General features: G+C 39.6%; 1 protein-coding gene across 1 annotated transcript; it reads left to right on the top strand.

Annotated features, from left to right (window-relative positions):
- The first annotated feature begins 106 nt into the window (after positions 1 to 106).
- BBS9 (Bardet-Biedl syndrome 9) lies at positions 107 to 13,378 on the top strand. Its single transcript, XM_011302529.1, has 13 exons — positions 107 to 220; positions 715 to 1,105; positions 1,792 to 1,880; positions 4,941 to 5,205; positions 6,778 to 7,037; positions 7,708 to 7,838; positions 9,287 to 9,464; positions 9,528 to 9,758; positions 10,148 to 10,387; positions 10,655 to 10,941; positions 11,086 to 11,256; positions 11,638 to 11,775; positions 12,868 to 13,378. Exons 2-13 carry the CDS (start codon positions 831 to 833, stop codon positions 13,081 to 13,083), a joined length of 2,481 nt encoding a protein of 826 aa, XP_011300831.1. The 5' UTR covers positions 107 to 220; positions 715 to 830; the 3' UTR covers positions 13,084 to 13,378.
- The last annotated feature ends 7,356 nt before the right edge of the window (positions 13,379 to 20,734 follow it).

The raw sequence follows: 20,734 nt of genomic DNA, 5'->3' as shown, positions 1-20,734 counted from the left end.
CTTCCTGTTTCAGTAGTTACAGTAATTTTCGATTGGACAATTTACCGCTCGATGGAAACCCACCGAAGTTATCAAGTTGGTGCTGCCATCTTTCCAGAACACCTGACGACCTTCTGAAAAATTCGAATTCAAACGGATTATTCTGAATAATTCAGGACACGACCTTCTCACCATCTCCTGACAGAGAAAGTACAAACTTGTTCCATAATATCAATCTCCGGTACGTGACTAACGGGGAATCATTAATTTTTCTCCACTTTTCTCTATCCAATAATGAATTCAATTGAAAATGAAAAAATATTCGCAATTAGAACTATTAAATTCGGAGGAAGAGAATTATTACAAGTGTAGATGAGAAGATAAAAACACTCAACAAAACAACAAAAACTAATCTAGTTGATTTTAATTTTTCAATACAATGACTAAAATTGGAAAAAATTTATTTTTATGAATTTCACTATGTTTATTTATTCATATTTTTGAATTTATTTTCAAATAGTTTTTCTACTCCATGATTCTATTTATAAGTAACACTGGATCAAAAGACAAGTGTAATTTATTTTTTAATTTTGTGTGACTTTTTTTTTAATTGAATATTAAATTGATACAAAAGTTGAATTCAATTTAGGTTGGTATCGTGTTCCAAAAAGATTACAGTAATTAAGTTTATGACGGATTAAAAAAACTAATATTCGTTTCGTAATGATTCCCCAGTGTTGTGGATGGCATCGCCATGACAACGTCCGCGGCATCTCGACAACCCCAAGTCCACCGACTACTCTGCAATTTACTTCGATGCCTACCCAGTACTTTACCCAAAACTTGCAATAATGTCCCTCTTTCGGACGAAAGAATGGTGGAGAACAGAATGTGGAAACTCGGAAACATTCGACGGCCAGAGTCTGCTGGTGGTGCCTCTCTTTGGTGAGGAAAAACGTGATATAATTATTGTGGCTAGTCACAGTGGCAATCTCAGGATCTACAAGCCCTCGGCGCAATGGATAGACGAGACAAACTCATCAAGCGGTTACAAATTTACCGATCTCATGATAGAAACCAAAATTGCAGACTGCATAATCGACGTTAAATCGGGAAAATTCGTGTCGTGAGTAAATTATTAACAAATTATTTCAACTGTAAGTCACACAATCCTTTCATAATTCCCTGGATTTTTTAAGTAGAGATACTCATTGGGAATCAAATTTTTACTTTTGTATTAGTTCACAACTTGATCATGTACAATCTCAAGCCAAAAAACACCTAAATTTCACTTAAATTCCACATTTTTCCTTAACACTTTATCCACTTGGGTGTAAATGTCATTGTTAAATGGTTTGTTATCACAACAAAATTCGTCAGAACAGTAAATGATAATAGGAATTGTTATGTTGAAAGTTAAAAATTCGATAAATATTTCCCTCGCTTCTGCAGTGAAATGGTCTAAAAATAAAATCCATGTTCCCTGAAATTCAAGTGTAAAAATCATCATTTAAAAATGAGTCCCTAATGAATTTTTAAATCATTCTTTGACACCCGATGGTCCTTAAACTCCATCAAGCACCATATTTACAACATTTACGATGTCTTCCCCCCCATAATGACTGTCCGGCTCATGTTTTTGGCGTCATTAAATCCAGTTTCCACGAAAATGGAGTGGCTTCATAAAGTGCACGTGTTCCATAGCCTGTACGAGACAGTTAATACGATGAGGGAATATTTTTTAAAAAAAAAGGGAATCGTTCCACGTCACCTTAAAAACTGAACGTAATCGCCTTCGAACTCTGCTTACAGGGGTTCTCAGGATGTTCGTCTTGGTGTGTTGATGCCGACGAAACTCGTCGTTTATGGTGTTACACTCACCGCGGGATCCACAGACCATGGTTCGTCGAACTCCATCTTTAATCACCGTATACATATTATTTCACGGTTTTTTTTGTTGTCCCGATCTCCAAGAGTTCGCCAGACGCAGGGGTATCCCCACTCGAGACCCTCAGCGGGGGATGGGGTTGAAAAATTTCATACCGAAGAAAAATTGACTCCAAAAATCACCGTTCAGGCCCCGGGGGAGAATGAAAGAGATATTTTTCAGTCATTATTCGAAGGTCTAGTCTTCAGCGAAAGCATCTCAAGGAATCATTGCTCACAGCAGAAGACGGAAAATTCAAAGATCAGACGTTTTCAGTTTTTTTATTATCGTCTTAAAGTTATGTTATTCATCATGTTGGGTCGTTTACACTCTCAATATTTTTTGTTACAATATATTACATTTTTGTTGGTATTCACATATTTCTTCGATGTATTTAAAATCCGTGCATCTGTGAATTTTTTTTTGCAGGAAAGGAGACAGAATACCATATTTTTTGACTTTTTGAGTCGGTCTAACAGTTTCGATTTTTCATGTGCATATTTCTTTTTGAGTTGGTTAGTTTTTTTTTAATCCATGCTGCTAGGCAGCTGGATGAAATGGAAGCTCAAGTTGAGTTCGAGAAGGTGAGAGATTCAAGTCTCTCGGACTTCATTTCGGATTTTTAAGAATTTACATTTCAGTCGATGTCGCAACTTTAGTCTTGACAGTATTCACTTGAAACTTTCAAGACTGATTAGCACTTAATTGAGTTTTACAACAAAGCTTCCAAGTGCTTTGAGTTAAGACCCTAAAGTATTAATTTTTAAAACTTACAAAGAACTTCAGGGAAGACTTAAACGAATTCCCGTCTTAAATTCTAGAAGTCATAAATTGATACTTTCAAAAGTCTGAAGTGAATTTATTGGTAAGTCTGAACTTGACTGCTGAAAGTATTAACCTGAGACTTTTTAAAGTCTCAGATAGCGACCTTTGAAATTCTAAAATAATCCATCCACGACATTACACCGTGCCCCAGACGCTGTATGACGTCTCCGTCGCGACGTTGAGTATTAGACTCATCGTTGCTTCACTTTATCATATCAAAAGACAAGTGAGCCACCAGCCGATGTTGCCAGGTCTACATGTCGTTAGAGTATCATCATTTGCGCTAGAGAGTACACTGTACTTACGCACCCAGATATATACAACGAGAATGAGACATGCAACGAATTTATATCATCACAGAGGCGTCTCGGAGTACGCGTGACTCGTGACCCATATCAAGAGGAGACTGGGAGGCTCGACCGGTTGCCGAGTGAAGATCAGATCTTGTTATGATCGTCATCGATTTACTTGCACCACTCTCTTGTTTTTTCCTCCATCTCTTTTTTTTATTGATTCCAGCCTTCTCCTCCAGTCATTTACCCGTATCACTCGATCATTTCGGCGATTGTCGTCGTGGAGCCAGACTCAAGTCTTTGACCCACATCGAGTCAAGTCACATTCAAGTTACCATCGATTCGAATCATAACAGCTGTAGAATTTGTTTTGATGGTACACGGAGAGAAGTATTTAGTAAAAATTACGGAATTTTCAGTTCACTTACCGATTACGGAGTTGATTCGAAAAATTTAAGTGATGGTATCGTTATTTTTCACAGATAATTCAGATAAAAATTACGGAACACCGCGGAAAAATTCCGTGACTTTAGATAAAAATTACGTGACAGTTCCGTAAAATTTCCGACAACCACATTTCGCTCCAGAATTACGGAAAATACACGTAATTTTTATTGAATATTTCTCTCAGTGTACATTTTATGAAGGGAATCAAGGTGGGTTTCACTACGATTAACCCTGCGCTCTATTCGCCATAATATCAGTTTTGATTTATTATTAGGGGAGGGGAGGATCAATTTTATTGACAGTTCTCAAGACAGAAGGATTACAATTTATGGAGATATTTTGGGTTTCTTAAGTGTCCATATGGCAGGTTTATGGGGAAATCATGAAGTTGGGATGGTTTATTGCATTGTTTATTACAGCTTTAGGTTCTTCCAGTTGGAGGAGAACTTCTTTCAGCATTAATTGGTGCGTTAAATCGAATTCAGTATGGGATTTGGGTCTTTGGAATATATTTGACTGATGATGTTTAAGACTAATCGTGTAATTCAAGTCGACACTGAGAGAAAAATTCTTTAAAAAATTACGTACCTCTTCCGTAACCTGCCAGTCAAAACAGTATTCGGTAAAAATTACGGAACAGTTACGCATTTTTTCACTGAACGTTCCATACTTTTTTGTGAACGTTCTGGACTTTTTCTGGCAAGTCCACTGAAAAAGTGCGTAACTGTTCCGTAATTTTTACTGAATATTGTTTTGACTGGCAGGTTACGGAAGAGGCACGTAATTTTTTAAGAATTTTTCTCTCCGTGGACTTGACTCGCGATATTCAATGGCGCAGATTAGATCGTGAGGGTGAAGCCCATTGAAGCCACAATGTGGGTCAAATTATATGATTCAAGTCCATACTTGATACAATATGTATTATTATTATGGGTAAGATAGTGAGGGTCAAGTCGACGTGACTGATAATATGAATCACAATGAATCAAGTATCCAATCCAATTAGTAAAATGGCGAGGGTCAACTGTGTGGGTGAAATTCAAGTCAATTGCTGAAAAATAATGTCACATATATTTTTCCCCCGAATCAAGGCAACAAATCTCTTTTATCCAATCATCAAGCCGAAACTGTGACCATATCCTTAATTATCCAGAACCACCGCGCAGAATATATATTCCCGCTGGTATGTTTTCTTGCTCTTGTGCGAGTCTCGTAGAAACGTAGAAGAAGAGGAGGGAAGAATGGAATGCATCTTTGCCGGGGTTGTATATACGTTATACCGGCGATTGAACGCAGCGCTCATTACGTTAATTGGCCGGTCTCAGGGTTTTGCGAATCCGATACATTATAACCCCGAGGACGCCAAAGCAAACGCATATGGAAGTGGAGTAATTCAATCCCGTTGAAATAATTTTCCATTTTTTCCATTCGTTTATTTATTTTTATTTCATTTTGCTGTTGTGTTGCAGGTGATCGGTGCCTTCTGGAAGTTGCTTACGAGCACGAGTTGCCGCGTTTTCCTGCATCACTCATCGTTGGACCATTTGGTGCTGCACGTGGTCGTGATTTCTTCTGCGTTCAGTGTATAGATGGTACAATGTTATTTTATGAACAGGAGACTCATACGTTTGTTCAGCCGATGAAAAATCGGTTGCTGCCTGAACCAATTGCTTATGCACCGAAAAATGATGTCTTTGTCACGACAAATCCTGGATGGTGTCTCGAGTGTTACAGGCAGGTTATTTAGGATTTTGGGGCTAATATCGAACCCATTAAATTATCCTGGATTCAATTATATGGAGCGGGTCAAGTAAATTTACTCTCAATATTGTGACCCATTCGATTCCAGTGCCTGAACTGAATTCCGTCACATTCGATGGAAGAACTCCAGCCATTTTGACCCACAATATCCATCGCGATAAGTGAAAATTATTTTTTCAGTTTGATTCGATATCTAATGAAGAAATAATGTCAAGAAATAATTATAAGAATAACGCAGTTAATTGAACTTTACTTTATTTTATTATTAATATGACACGAGGAAGTGACGTCTACACTCTACGGACTGCTGGAGCACACTAAATATCGGTCACAAAGACCAAAAGAATATTATCATCTATTAACAAAGAACTCTCAGTTCATTCTCCCTATGAAGTCATTGTTTATGTTTATATTAACACTCCGGCTCTCTCCACTCCGATTCGTTGTTGTACCAATAATCTTAAGGAGTAAAATATTCTCAATAATAAGTCATAATCCAATAATATCGTTTCAACTCCATTGCGCAAAAGTGAATAAACCAGAGTTAAATCGGGCTGGAACAAAATCCCGCTTAGCGAAAAAATGGTCAATCATCAAAAGAAAGCCGAAAAATATAGGAAAAATTCTCTACAATCTAACCACCTCAGGTTTTTTTTGTTGAGTCTCATGCCTTTAAGGATGTCATCGACAGTTAACACCCACAAAAAATCGGCATACTAATTTGTAACAGTAAATACATCTGTAAACAACCCAAGTACCTGTAAAAACACGACATTTATGCGCAATGATGATTGACATAAAACGCGATTTTTCTGTCATAAACATGAGATTATTGAATTAAAAAAATAGCGCTATTAGCGACGCCCACAGTGACAACTATGTTGACTCTGAATGTAAAGTAGCGTAGCACAATCTGTGTCTTGTCTCAAATTGGGTCGCATCCACCATTTAACCCACCATAACCCAGAGAACTGGAGGTCTTTTGTGCCTCACTCGATGATTACATGAAATTGTTTTTTCCTCTCACGCGGCATATCGCCCCAAAGAATGTTTTCCTTCACACTTTTATTTAATTGGCACGCGACACCAAAACACGTGGATCTGTTATTTCTGAGTTAACACTTGGTATTTTTTTTAATTTTTCATTAAATCAGTTTACCCTGGGTATTATTTGTTTGAACTCGGATGATTGCGCTCAAGGGTTTTGTTTTTGAATCTCTGTTTTCACTGCATCAAATGGGTACATAGTTTGTCTGAGATACTGAAACGAGAGAGAGAGAGAGAGAGAGAGAGATGTGGAGAGAGGCCGGAGTACACGCGTAAGCATAAATAATTTATGCCGAGCGCACTTACGACCGTTTCAAATAGTCGAGAGTAGTATTCCCAATGAATAATGTATATTACGAGGTATGTATAACCATATAAGATCGAGCAGCGATGACGAGGCTGTTAGAAAAATGAGGGATAGATTTTTCTTAATGAGGGGGAGAAATAAAAATGGCAAATTGGGTTGGACTTTATTTTGATGGAGTGATTATCTGCCAGGTATCAAAATATTGCGGAATTCGGGAGAACAGCTGAGGAAAGGATGATGAAGGGAGAGGACAAGTCACTTGAACCTGATTGGATTTATAATCTTGGTGAAGCTGTACTTGGAATTGAACCAGTGACACTCACTAGCTTCGAGGTCGGTATCGTTGTCCTCGGGGAGAGGAATCTCTACTGCTTCCGTGATAACTGCACCGGAGTTAAATACGCCAAGAGACTCGACTACACACCACTATGTTTTCATGCTTATGTAATTGGTAAAATGACCATTTATTATATCTAAAAATAGACGGCACTGATTCGCACCTTGTGAATAGGCATGAGTTGATGGTTGTCGATGGATTGTAGATAAGGAAATTTCGTGCTGAATCATGGATGGGGGGAGATATTGTGCTCGAGAATTCAATGAGGGGAGAGCATCCCATTAGGGATTCGCAAATGTATCATTCGTTAATTTTTTGTGCAAATTGTTGCAAATTACTGATTTTTAAACGGGTGGAAATCCACAGTTGAAAGTGGAAATACAATTTTACGAGTTTGGAAATATCTCCGACACCATGAGAGGCAGCACAACGTTTGTAATTACTTTTTTTCTAGCTCTTTATGAGCTTTACAAAAATTTCATAATTTCCCTTATTTCGTCCTTTTTCGCAACGGAGGAAAACCCATTCGTACGAATGCATGGAATTCATTGTAATTTATTACTTCAAGTGATTGTTGATAAACTATTTGAGCTCAGATAAATGATATTGTAGGGGAAGGGAAGAGAAGTAGCTTTTTATTGGTCGTAAAATGTTCTGAATTTAGCCTGGGGCATGGACCTCCCAAAATGATTAAACTTCAATTCTTCCCCAGCCCACATGTCATCCTCGCGAATTTCATTAACATTCTGAAAAATGCTCAATCCTCTTTTTTCCGATACTGGAGAACCGGACGGCAAGCTGATGGTTCTCGTCGTCGCCGACACGGACACCCTGCTGGTTTACGAGGGCACGACACTCAAGTGGTCCGCGCAATTGCCTTTCACACCTGTCGCGATTGCGAGAGCACATTTTCAGGTAAAAATTATTAAATTACTCCCCTTTCAAGTATTTAAATATTCCCGTGGCCATTAAATAAATCCCCCGAATCTTTATTTAGCACGTGATATATTTTTCCTCCTACAAACAATACATTTCATATATTATATCTCATGGATAGTAGACAGGAATTTTAAAAACTAAAGTAACATTCCTTGAAGATAAGTAAATAGTAAAATCAATGATGATATCATTATTGAAAAATTACTATATGAATTTCAATTTTTGATTAATTGAAAATTAAATCAATTAAAGTTTTTTTCCGGCAAGTAGACATGAGAATTCACTATCAAACTCTTTTGACATGTCATGAATAATATGACGAGGGATAGAATTTGGTACAAAAATGGTCACATTCTCTGAAAGAAAATAATAATAATAAATAATGATATTATAATTGAATCATTTGGTAATTAATTGAAGTTCACATTAACAAAATCCCTTCACATTTCTGTAAGGAAAGTTTGTAAACTGTATGATCAGAAGCGAAACGAACTATATTTAAAAGAATATACACTTTGTATATATTGGCAATATATTCTTTGGAAATTGTGGGATTCTGAGAAATTGGGCCATGTTATGCATATTTTTGATATATTTTTCGATGAGGCACATCCAAGTGATATCCCTCGATGACCTCTGACAAAGCAATCAAGAGGTTCCAACGTCTCATCTCCTTTTTCATTATAACGAAACGTCCACGACAGAACGGGTCCGTCAATCAATGATCGTCCCCCAGGAAGAGAGTGTCGTATCCATACGAAACCCCGTCAATTAAATCGACTGACAGCATCTGCCTCGGAGCGTGAAAATTGCAAATGAGTGCATTAAAGTACAAGGCGAAACACCCAGCGAGTAAATTTTATCATCAAGCCATAATTTATTTAATTTGATCGTTATATAAAGCAGAATAAATTCCGGAGTGACTCCGCGGTATGTCATAAAAGCCGCATAGGATTCACCGGGGAATCACTAAATCGAGAGGCAAAATTCAACAAAAATAAGAGATAAATGCCGAGGGAGATCGGTCAACCGGGTGGAAGATTCCTTAACGATAGTAAAATCCAAAGCGAAACGCAATCTCGGTGAGAGACCGAATGCCGACACCCGACCCCATTCCCGATAAGCTAATGGCCACCTCGAATTTTTCGTCGAGATGGCTTCGAAAGAGAAAAAGAAGAAACATTAAATAGATGTCTTCACGAAAAAAAAAGACAACTCGTTGATAGATCCCCGGGGCCTTTCCCCGAATCGTCAGCGTGAAATACGACGAATAAAAAATTATCAACAGTGAAACAATCAGCGGCCGTGGGAAATTAGGAAACAATTCGCCAAGCATTCTAGATGAAATCATCACCGGGTGTGTTCTTTGGACATTTCCTTCCACGAATTCATTGTAATTATACTCTCGCCTCATTTGCCCCCAGCATTTGGAGGGTGTCATCGTGATTCTTTCGGAGGAGGGAAGACTCGAGGCGTGCTACCTCGGCGCCGAGCCGTCTCTTTTCGTTGCTCCGCCTATTCATCGACGAGGATTTGATTACAAAGCAGCTGAGGATGAGCTCGTTGAGATGAGAAAAATTACCAAAAGTGCCACCACCGCCGGTGAGAATCCACTTGATAATTATACAATCGACAAAATCATTATCTTTCATTTTTACATTTTAGATAAAGAACTATCACCAGCTACTATGGAATCTGAACTTCTAATGACAATTGATATCTCAAAGGATCTCGAAAAAGCCCCGCTGATTGGAGAGAATGAGGGGGAGCAAGATTCAATGTGTCGGATCAACATTGAAGTTTCGTCCTACACTCCGCTGACGAATGTTGAGGTCAATGTTGAAGTTTTGCGGCCATTGGTGGTTACTAACGGATATCATGTGTTTCCAGCTCTACGTGAGTCGACTTCGCATCGATAACTTTCTCATAGAACACAATCTGGATGAATCGACTAGATAAATTCAATTTGATTCGAGTCACAACATTTCGTGGGTTCATCTCATAAATCCACAAATCAATAAATTCATAAATCCGGGGGTCAAATTTGTAGGTCAATAGTATGGGTCAACCAACACCCAGAAATTATTGAGGATTAGATACTGTCAATTGACTACTGAGAATGTATTTTGGGGGAAATTTAGGGTAAATTAGATAATTGGGAATGTAAATATTGTGGGTTAAATTTATGGGTAAAGTAAGTATTGGGTTAACATTGTTGGGCAAGCTTAATTTAGTAATTGATTACCAATAAAACTTGCAAATAATAACTTCTTCTGCTTCACCAGGTGAGCGTCAAGTAATTCAAACAACAATTTACATAAATGAAATTCTGCCTCCATTGTCATCAGAAGCCCGTATAACAGCTTCATACGAGACAGACAACGGTGGACTTCGTGTCCTCCAAAAACCCATTCAATTGCCATTGAGAATGATGCTGCGGGCCTGTCCACCCGAGACTAACGCGTCCTTCTCGGTCACGATTAAGTGCCTGGATCCCCTCGTAAATTTCAGCCAACTCTTCCCCGGTACATAATGCCTCAGCTAATTTCAATATAACCCATCGGTCAATGGTACCGTTGACTTTTATGACAGTTTTAATTTCGCCAGAAGAATAAAAAATTATAATGAAGAAGCACAAAATCAAATTAACATCATTAAATTCTCATTTCTTTTATATCATTCGGGGACCCTTGAGTGTATATCTATTCAAAATCATTCATCGATGGATTGTAAACGTGCAAATAATGCTTGGGGCAAAGTTCAATTATGAAAGTTATTGTCGTCGTCGACAGAATTCATCGTGGACACTACACAGCGGCCCTCATCCAATGCACTTGGTCTACGGGTTTTAAATACCAATCACGTTGTCACGATTGTTGCTGGAGCCAGTACAAATCGTTATCGAGTACAATCTAATGATCCACTGTCGATGACCCTTGTGCTACAGCAGATGGTGACAAGACTCAAATCTAGATCACCCGGAAATATTGTGACGTCTATTGGACAGAATCATCTGCAACTCGTTCAATCTCAGGTTGAGGCGCATTTTGGGAGTCGTCAGAGGGTTAAAGCAATATCGGTGAGTTGATTTTTCGATTTGTCAACAACCATTTCACGCTCTTTAATCTAGAAAAAAGTTCATCAAGTAAACAGATAATTTCCATTGGAAAAAATCCAAGACATGGTAATGAGCAATAGATCTACATTGGGGTTTTTCTTCCAGAATGAGATAGCGTTGCTGACAACTCAACTCAGAAACATCGAGCGGAAAATTCTACAAGGAATTCGGGACAGAAATGTGCGATCCCTCGGTGCCACGGGGCTTCCAGTGCTGCTCGAATCAACATATCGTGCAATGTTTTCTCATCTACAGGAGCTAGAGGCAGCACAAGTAGTAAATAATATCTCCAATTATCGTTCAATTATTCGTGATGAGTCTGTTAACCCATTCGTGGGTCAAATCGTACGGGTCAAGATAGTGGGTGACTCACGAGGCGACAAACCTTTTTATTTTATTTTTCTATTCAAGTTATTTCTTGGAATGAAAAAGTCATGAGAAGCTGTTAGAAATCAGAGTTTATCATTCTTAATGGAAGAAATAGGAGAAATAAGAGGAAATCACTCGGTTGAGGATTGGTCTCTAGGATTCAAATCCAATCCAACAAAATCCATTCGACGCTTTTCATGTTTTCCACACCTCTGCCTGTATATTTACCCGAGAAAATTTAGCAAGTGGCAAGTGATGAATTGAATCTTGGCTTTTCTCACTCTCCAGGAACGCTCGAGAGCTGGTCATGGTTTACAGTGTGCTGTGAGGTTATTGCTACTGCTGATTCGACCCAATGTAAACGACGAAAAATACGCGATACTCGAGTCGGCCATTGGTTTTGAGCCACAACTCCGTAACGACGTTGTAAGTACTTGAAAAAATTCCCACATAATCATCTATAACAATAGCCCCTAAAGATTGGCTGTTGATATCTCAGATAAAAACACTTTGCTGCATTATTTCTCCCTCTCCATTTCGTTTGAACTCATTTAATTTTTTTTGTCCCGCCACCGCGATGCTCACCACGAAATGACGAGGCACGCGTGGAATTATATATAAGATGGATATACGGGAATGTAACACGCACGTGTAATGGATTTGTATCGCTCCTGTGGATTTAACGAGAAATGCTCTTTTCATTATATATGAAATGAAAAACATGTCCATTTCAGTGAAGGGTTTCTTGCACCCACCGATGCCGTCTCTCTTGGATATTTTTATGCTGATTGTAATCGAATAATTCTTCAACCCTTTATCCAATTAATCTTGGAGGTTTTTTGAGACAGGATACCCGGTACTCATTAGTTTTTATTTCGCTCTTTCTTTATTGAATATATTTTGGCTTCTTGTTGGTCTTTAGTGAACGGTGACGATTGAAAGGGGTGTTATTCAATTTAATTTATGGATTGAATGTACAAGACTTTTGGAGGGGGAAAGTGACATTTTTCCAAAGGCCTACAAAGGTGGTATTATTTTACTGATGGGTAGACTGAAAAACGAAATATCTCAACATTTATCCACGCACTTCTTATAATTCGAGATGAGAAAAATGTTCTCATAATATCATAAGCACACGGCAAAATATAAGATTAATTTTTGTAATCATATGGAATGTGAACTCTAATAGTTTCATCAACCAACCTTTGATTTCGTATAGATTAATCCTGTAGGTGATATTAAAATGCTGAAATAAGCTATCGAAAAAGCAAAAATAAAAGAATTTTTTTGACAATCAGTTCTGAACTATAGATCGATGACTTTAGGGGGCGGAAAGTCATTTCTTTCGAGAATTGAATATCTTCTTCGACCAATGATTAATTTCGCACAAATTCATTCTGTAAATGATACGTTAGAACACTCAAAGGTGTGAGAAAAGTGGAAATGAAAAGAAATGGCAAATAACCGATTTCCCAGTATTTCTTGTGATTCCAACCGAACGTGCATTTCTTTTTCTAGGATTGGGAGGAAGTGGCAGACGTAGCCCTCTTCGCACTCTTACGTGTGACCTCTAGGAAGCCGGAAAACGAGCCATCAACCAGACAGCTGACCTGGAACAAATTCGACACAGCACGAGATCTGGCAAAACTGAAAAAACGCCTGGTACATGCAGTCGAACGGTTGAGCAAACCTTTGGAATCGGTTCAAGAGAATGAAGCTGATAGCGCGGAATGAGGGAAAAAGTGATGACTGACTAGAAGATGCCGGGAGATTACCCGATCTGGGAAGATCACGTGCGATTTCCACAGAGAATGGTGTATCTGAACAGTGGAACGAGCCATGAAAATGCGAGGGTAGAGGAACAAGTGGAGTCAGCTTATCGCATTGAATCTTCAGCGTATGCTCAATTACGCACCGATCGGAAAACAGAGGGGTATTGATAACGATCCGATGGGGATACCACCTACGTCTGAGTAATGTACGGCTGTTATACCGTGACAATTTTTTTTGTAAATTAATATCGTTGCAGAAGGACAAGTAAAGAATTTTTTAAACAACTCCCAGTATTTCTCCTTGCTCTTCAAACATTCCAATAAATCGATAAACATAATCAAGCCTATAAAAAGGATGAGTCAAACCGATTAGTCGGCTCGAATGAGTTATTTTTTTAGCGCACGTGTAATTGAATTCCATCATAAATTTCTCCGAATAAATGAATCACGGAATCGATAGCGAAAATCCCTGGAAAAATAGTGAGAAAATATCACGAATCCATGAGCATTCCATCCTACGCAATTATTCGGAATAATTCCTAAAATTAGTACACCGCGATATTGAAATAAAATAGCACGTCAATTGAAAGATATTAAAAATGCAAATTTACTATCCCCTATCGGGGCGTTTTGTTATTTTTTGCTGGTGCAGTGGGAGGTACAGAAGTTCCGCTAATAAATAATCGTTATATACCGGTCAAGAGCCACGTAGTATAACATCGATGATCTGTTATTGGCCGGTATATCGAATGGCAGTTGACGTGGAGGGAAGAAATATACATAAGTGGAAAAAACGACAGAGCGTACAAAATTGACGGTTGAAAGCGCCAAGTCGGCGCCAAGATCACGTGCGAGGAGCTATTGAGGAAATGAACGGTGTACGGATAGGCACCTATTCCACCCATCTACGTCTATACACGGTATAAACAGCAGTTGAATAAAAATACCAGATCAAAGAATGAGCCAAGAGGGAAGCATCAAATAAAAAAGATGAGAAAAAAGCCATTCGGAGATGTTCAATTGATCATGCAATCAGCAAATGTGGCTTTTTAATAGTCGGATGTGGAGAGGCAGAGGAGTCACGTACCGATACTGTTGCACTTTGCACGGCAGATTCAATCGCGCGATCATTCATTCGACCCTGATAATTCGACGATAGCTATTTGACCCACACGGTGTCACCCCATTTTATCAAATCATTTTTCAAGACTTTTACAATCACTAAATGTCAATCACGTCATAAGTCACGTGGCCCAAACTACTTTGACCCACAACATTTCACCTACAGATTTTCACCCTCCAATTTTAAAAATTCAACAATTACTGTTCCACCCAGCGATATATCGGTGTAATTAGTAAAATCATTTGTGCCATCGTTGGGATGCACCTGCGTTGCTCTAGTTACATCGTCTGGGTCAAATAAATTTAATCCCTATAGGTTGACCCAATGCTCAACCTAATAATCATTGATGAGATACCCTCCTAATTGGCCAAATCATTCAGACTCGTAGAATCTGATCCACAGTTTTCGTCACAATTCTGTTCCAATGAATCCAATGGGTCGAGTAACAGGCGAAGTTGACCCAAGATTCCTTACCGCCATCAGCTGCGGTTTTGACCCTAGGTGTTAATCACGCACTTTGATGCTTTGAAAATCACAAGATTTGGGAGACATTAATCCGAACCAACTATATCTTGAATCCAACAGGTCAAAAACATAGGTGAAATTACCTGGTCCACTACTAACCCACGAATTTAACCCGAAAAACCCTCTTTCACCTCCACAAGTCTCCACGAGCCGGCGCTGTCTCTACCCCGTGTCGTGTCAGTGCGCAGCCGAGTGACGACAATAATTGGAGAGTAAAAAAGAGTACACATGCAGTGTGGATGCATAGAATCCGTACTTTTGCACTGAAATAGTAGTGGAGCCCCCCCCCCCCCCCCCCGGGGGGGTATTCCCCGATACTGATCTACTCAACCCATGGGCTATATAAAATGTAGCGTATGGACTATGTACTCGACATTTTTCCAAGTATATACAACTGAAGGGGGCGGAAGAGGTGGGAAATGCTTCGCCCGTATGGGTACATATATGTGTGCCATGTCAAGATGAGGGGGAGGGGAAGAGGGGGGGGGGGGCACTAGCGCATATAATCCGGCGCCGGGAATAATGAGTGGACACGCCCGATACGTCGAGTTGTAGGAAAAAGAAAGAGTTTCAAGAGAAAAAAAAGGGGAAAAAAGGAAAAAAATCTGTGCCGTGCTGGAAGGCAAAATACTGAGAGGTGGGTGGGGGGTGGGAGGGGGTTGGAAGACGAAGGAATAGGAGCGTGTGGTGGTGCCGTCGGGACCGCTATCTCTCCAGCGGCATCCGGAAAAGGGAGTGCGAGGGTTCGCGAAAGAGGTCAGGGTCCGTTTCGCGAGCATTGACGCTAAATAGTATTTTGCAGGGGCATTTTCTCATTTTTCAAATGTGTTTTGAATTGCAATTCTCATCGTTCTTCCTTGTTCATTCTTTGTCCAGTTGTCTGGTGGAATTTATTCTTCGTTTCAATGAATCCGATGATTGGGTGAAACTGGCGAACGCATAAAAACGTGATTTTTCCTCCTATGGCTAGACGTAATGATAGATGGAATGATTGTGGAGATAATGACAATAATTAGTCTTGTGGTGCTTGTGAATTTCAATTATTCTTTTTTTTATGCGCGCCATCGTGAAAAGTTGGGGAATTATTGGCGAAGCTGAATTTCATGTTTTTGTTATAAATATCGAATCATTGGAATGAGTATTGATTTGGAGGGAACGGCTAGGCATATCAGAAGATATTTTTTATCGGAAATGGAATTAGTCACAGGAGATTCTTCCCATATTTTTTGCTTAATTTCAAGAGTATTTTTCCAGTTGTAAGTTGACACAATGACGGATTGAATCCACCTGCGAGGATGACTTCAATAATTCCTCCCGCTGTGTTGGGTATAAATTTCAATTAGCATTCAATTTTTTCATTGTTTCCATTCCTATAATAAATGGATGTGTGGATGGATTTTTTACGAATGAAGAAGTGCTGTAGAAAAAGCATCAGTAGAAGATTATTCTTGTAATGTTTATCATCTGATTCAGGGATTTTTCCATTCCCTAATGGCAATTTTATGATGAAAACGCGGGGAAAAAATATTCAACATTTTATGAAGATGCTAGAAGGTAAAAAAAATATGTTGAGTTAACTTGTATATTTAATCTCTGTGAAAAAACATCAGCTGGAGTTGAATTCTCGCGGCAAGTATAAAGCAAAAATATAGTTTAAATGTCGGTGTGGATTACGTGGAATAAATGGGATCGTAATATGTTGTCTTCCCGGAAGATTGTTGAATCCCATCCTGGGAGAAGGGGGTGAAGATCAACTGGTCGCTTCCTGTCCTCTTGCAAACATGAATAACCGCACATTGATGCTAACAAACGGGTGTACGAAAGAAACTTAATAGCGCAGTGCACCGAGTCGAGGAAACGAGCTGCATCACCTGGTCATCTCTTTTTAACCCGAGAGAAGGGGATTGATATTCCCATTCCTCGTATCTCAACAGTCCACCTGCGTCGCAAGATGAGAAGTACAACCAACTTCCACGAGTATCTCCAAGTTGTTTCGTCGTTTATTTTCGTTCATCTTTTCGCTTCTTATTTCGCTCTCCTTCATTCAGGTTCTCCAACGACTGGATTCCCAACCCAGCGGGTTGTCTCCTCTCATTTTATCGCGTCTTTTGTTCTTGAGTGATTCTCGGGAAAAAATAGACAAGCAGATTCATTTAATCATCCACACAGACACAAATATTCTCTTAATATTACCCAACAATTCACGTAATACGCAATAAAAAGAACGCAATTATTTGAAATTGTCGTGCTATTTTTCGCTGAGAAGAATACAAAATTGATTTTATTATTTATATTTCTTTCTAGATCATCAATGAATGCTCGGTTTGTTAATTATGGGTAATTCTCTCGGAAGTAGAGATTACCCGGAGATTCTAGTGTAAACGAGCTCCGAATTACCGCCGAAACAATCAGAAGCAGAACAATAATAGAAAAACTCGGTGGTCTATTCCCAACCATTGTGATTACTCTCGAAGGCCTTAATTAAATTCTAAAATTGATAACGTCAAGGCGAAACGATAAAGATTTCCACGCGTGCGCACACCGGAAGCTGTTCCAAGCGACAGTGTCACATCTCGATAAGCTCCGGAAAACAGAGAAAAAAGATGCGGTGAATTTCTACGAAATTTCGTGGCACATCATGTCGTGACTCGTCGGACTCGTCACGCACGCGTCTGCGTGATTCATGTTGATTTTTTTTTTCATCCAAGAGGGAAAAAAAAACATTGCAATTCGTCTCGTATCGGGCACTCTAGTGCGAGGGAATAAAACAATGAGTCATACTGTTAAATACCGGGTGCATTAATAACTCGGCGATGAGGTGAGGGAGGGACATAGAACAGGAACATGGAACAGTCTCGGTTGAGGAGAAGACAGGGTCATCGGCGTGAAAATGATTGTTTCACTGACTGAACGGCACCAGCGTGGCGCCTCATTAATTTATTATACAACAGTGGTCTTCACTCAGAGTCATCCCGTAAATGGCATTACACTGGAATCACTATCGCTGTGTCACTGGGTTACAAATGCCTCACGGAAAAGCAACAGCCGGCCTTGACACTTTTTAAAACCTTCATCGGGGTTGAAATATTGACTTCACGCTGTATACGCACATGTTGACTTGTTTACGCGTTGCGTGGGGATTATTGAAATTGTGGGAAATAACGATAATTGCATGATTGATCGAAGTGTTATGCATTTTGTGGTAGTTCTTTTTTTTATCGATTTGCGAGACTGAAAGCATGTTGTTATTTATTTTAATGGGAGAATTGTTGATGTTGAGAAGCCAGGGTGAAGGGAAGACACAAGGTCGTGAGGTTGAAGTTGAGAGGGGGAAGGATCACGAGGTTGTGACTGAAATCATGGTCAATTACGGCATGAAGTCAAGTTGGAAGGTGGTGAGGTTGATAATTCATGCACGGAGATTAATATCCAAGAAAAATCACTGATCTCGTGTTAGTAAAGGCATGTTATGCATTACATTGATGAAAAGTCATGTGAAATTCATAGAAAATCTCTTTCATCTTTACTGCAAATATGTACTGAACAGGGCAATTAAATTTACTGGGCTAATCCTTAATTTTCACCGAAGTTCATTCAATGTTGTAGAATCAACTGCTGAAAAGCTGATATATTTGTGGAAGCAGCGGATTTAATAATGGGCACTTCATTTTTCTTTCGTATCATTGATTTTTCACAGCACTCCCAATAAACTTTACTGGACTGTTCATTATTTTTTCAGTGACGCAGCTGGGAAATTTTACTGAATTGAACCATCATATTTGAGGTTAGATCGCAATGGTCCACGCTTGCTGCACAGTTCGGTTATTTTTTAAAGCGATTTTGGTACAAATATTTTTTGTGGATGTTTATTAATCACAAGGTTGAAAAGTCGTAGAGCAAGAAAATCCTAAAATGATGATGTTGAAATTATTGAAGAAGATGAAAATGGCAGGTTTACAAAAAACTTTCAGTGCAAAGAACTCGTCGAGTTGACAACTAATAATTAAAAAAAATCATAATAGCGACGTTGAAAAGGCATAATAACTTCGAGAGGAAGTCACATGGAGTCATGAAGTGGCTAAAATGCGGTGCAGGAAAATCGCAGAATCATGAAGTTGAAAATACCACAGGTGAGAAGAATAACACGTTTATTAAATCATCCAACCGGTATTCACGATACCTTTCCTTCACAGAAGATGTTGTGAAGTCAAGTTATGAAGTCATGAAGTCACGACATTGTGAAGTCGTGACAGAGCACCATAAAGTCAGGATTTCGTGAAGCTGAAACCCTGGAATCGTCACAAAATCAACACACAAGAGCCAATTAGACCTGGATACCCACAGATGCACCACACATACGTCACCTAATATTCCCATCGAGCTATTTGCGGTGGCTATCAACCCCCTCTCATTTCAGTTTCACATCAACCACTCGGCTAAATCCCACAACGCAATTAGCCACAACGAGCCTCACTGCCGACTAGACCCACTGAAAGCTCAAATTTACTCTCAGGTGACTCTTTCCTCTCCACCTCCCCGCAAAATTCATTCCAAGGGACTTCTTCCCACCTTAATTGATGGCTTCCGGCCTCCCAAGAACAAAACGACCCACCAATTATCGTCGGCTCCTCTTTCGTTACCTCTAAGTCCACCTAAAATCCCCCGAGAGAGTTCATGCCGCGCATAAGACTCCAAAAAAATAAATAAAAAAAAAACCAATCATTCAAAAAATACTCTACACCTCAGCAGCGAAGTCCGTGGGAAACCACTAAGTTCCCAATGAGAGGACTGAAGTCAAAGTACAACTACCTATGAATCATCATTTTCATCATTCCTGGAAGCCGAGTCTACAGCAGGTGGTCGAGATGTCATCCCGAAAGGAATGAAAAAATAACAAAATCAAAATGCGATTGTCTATTTAATTTGATTTATTTGGAGGGCGCCGGAGGAATCTGGGCCCGTCCCAGACTCCGCTTAGGTCAAAGGTTTACCCCCACTATGAATTTCTTTCATGTTTGTTTAAAGTTTAATATTTTTTATTGTAGTCCATTCTGTTGATCTTCAACTGGGCGCTTTCAATTTATTTTTACTTTTTGTTCTTGGAATGATGGAAGATTCGCCCTGGGTCGGTAACCACAGGCTCCCGTGGTGGTCCCAACCTTCGCAGGTGGTCCCCCTCCCCCCTTTTCCCCCTCCCAAGTGGGTTCCACGCTCCTTTGCCACCCATTTTAGGGATGGGTTTAGCATCGCCGGCCCATTGGAGGAGAACAAGATGTTTTGGGTAGGCTGAAATCACCGTTGAATTTGTTTGCTCTATCTACGTGGGGCCCTATCTCCCGTGGGGAATAGGTGGAATGGGACTTTCAGGGGAGCGGTGGGTTTTGCGGGATGATGATGACGGGGGTAACAAGGCAAAGTGAGTCGTCGACGGGATCGTTAGTGGATCGGTGGGGAAAATGGGACCTGGGGTTCCCCTCGTCGTCCCCACGACGTCTGGAGAGGGTTTCAGGGGTGAGGCCCTCTTTGGGATGCCGCGGGCCCACCAGGTGGTCCCTCTTGGTCGTTCCGATACTGATGTGATGGGAAATTTCACCGGGTTTGGATTCTTTGGACACCCGTGATCCCCGATTTAAGGAATTTTTCGGCTTTTTTTGGTGGGAACTGTCAAGCTCTCTTCACTGGACACTCGGAAAAAAATTTATTAATTATTGAAATTTGGACGGTAGGTCCATCGAAATCGTTCACCGCACGGTCAGAAATTTCTAGCAAAATTCACCCTGACGCTTAGAAATCGTACAGTTATACTCATGTCTTCTTTACTTTACAATCTCAGTAAAAATTACTGGACTGGGACTTTTTTCGTCTTTTTTCCCATGAAAAATTGAAAAAAAATTGCCACAAAAATTGAGATGATGGAAGTTCGATGAAATTCAATAAGATACGTCATTTTTTTTGGAAATTATTT

The sequence above is a fragment of the Fopius arisanus genome, unplaced genomic scaffold, assembly GCF_000806365.1.
Source record: "Fopius arisanus strain USDA-PBARC FA_bdor unplaced genomic scaffold, ASM80636v1 scaffold00028, whole genome shotgun sequence".
Classification (NCBI taxonomy): domain Eukaryota; kingdom Metazoa; phylum Arthropoda; class Insecta; order Hymenoptera; family Braconidae; genus Fopius; species Fopius arisanus.
This window is presented reverse-complemented; position numbering and strand designations above follow the sequence as displayed.

What these genes read in the sequence shown, in the direction of transcription:
- BBS9 (XM_011302529.1), top strand. Translation starts at nt 831, where the DNA reads ATGTCCCTCTTTCGGACGAAAGAATGGTGGAGAACAGAATGTGGAAAC. An exon ending in TGGTGTCTCGAGTGTTACAG is followed by an intron (nt 5,206 to 6,777) that starts GCAGGTTATTTA and finishes ATTATCTGCCAG; the next exon opens with GTATCAAAATATTGCGGAAT. An exon ending in TTGCGAGAGCACATTTTCAG is followed by an intron (nt 7,839 to 9,286) that starts GTAAAAATTATT and finishes ATTTGCCCCCAG; the next exon opens with CATTTGGAGGGTGTCATCGT.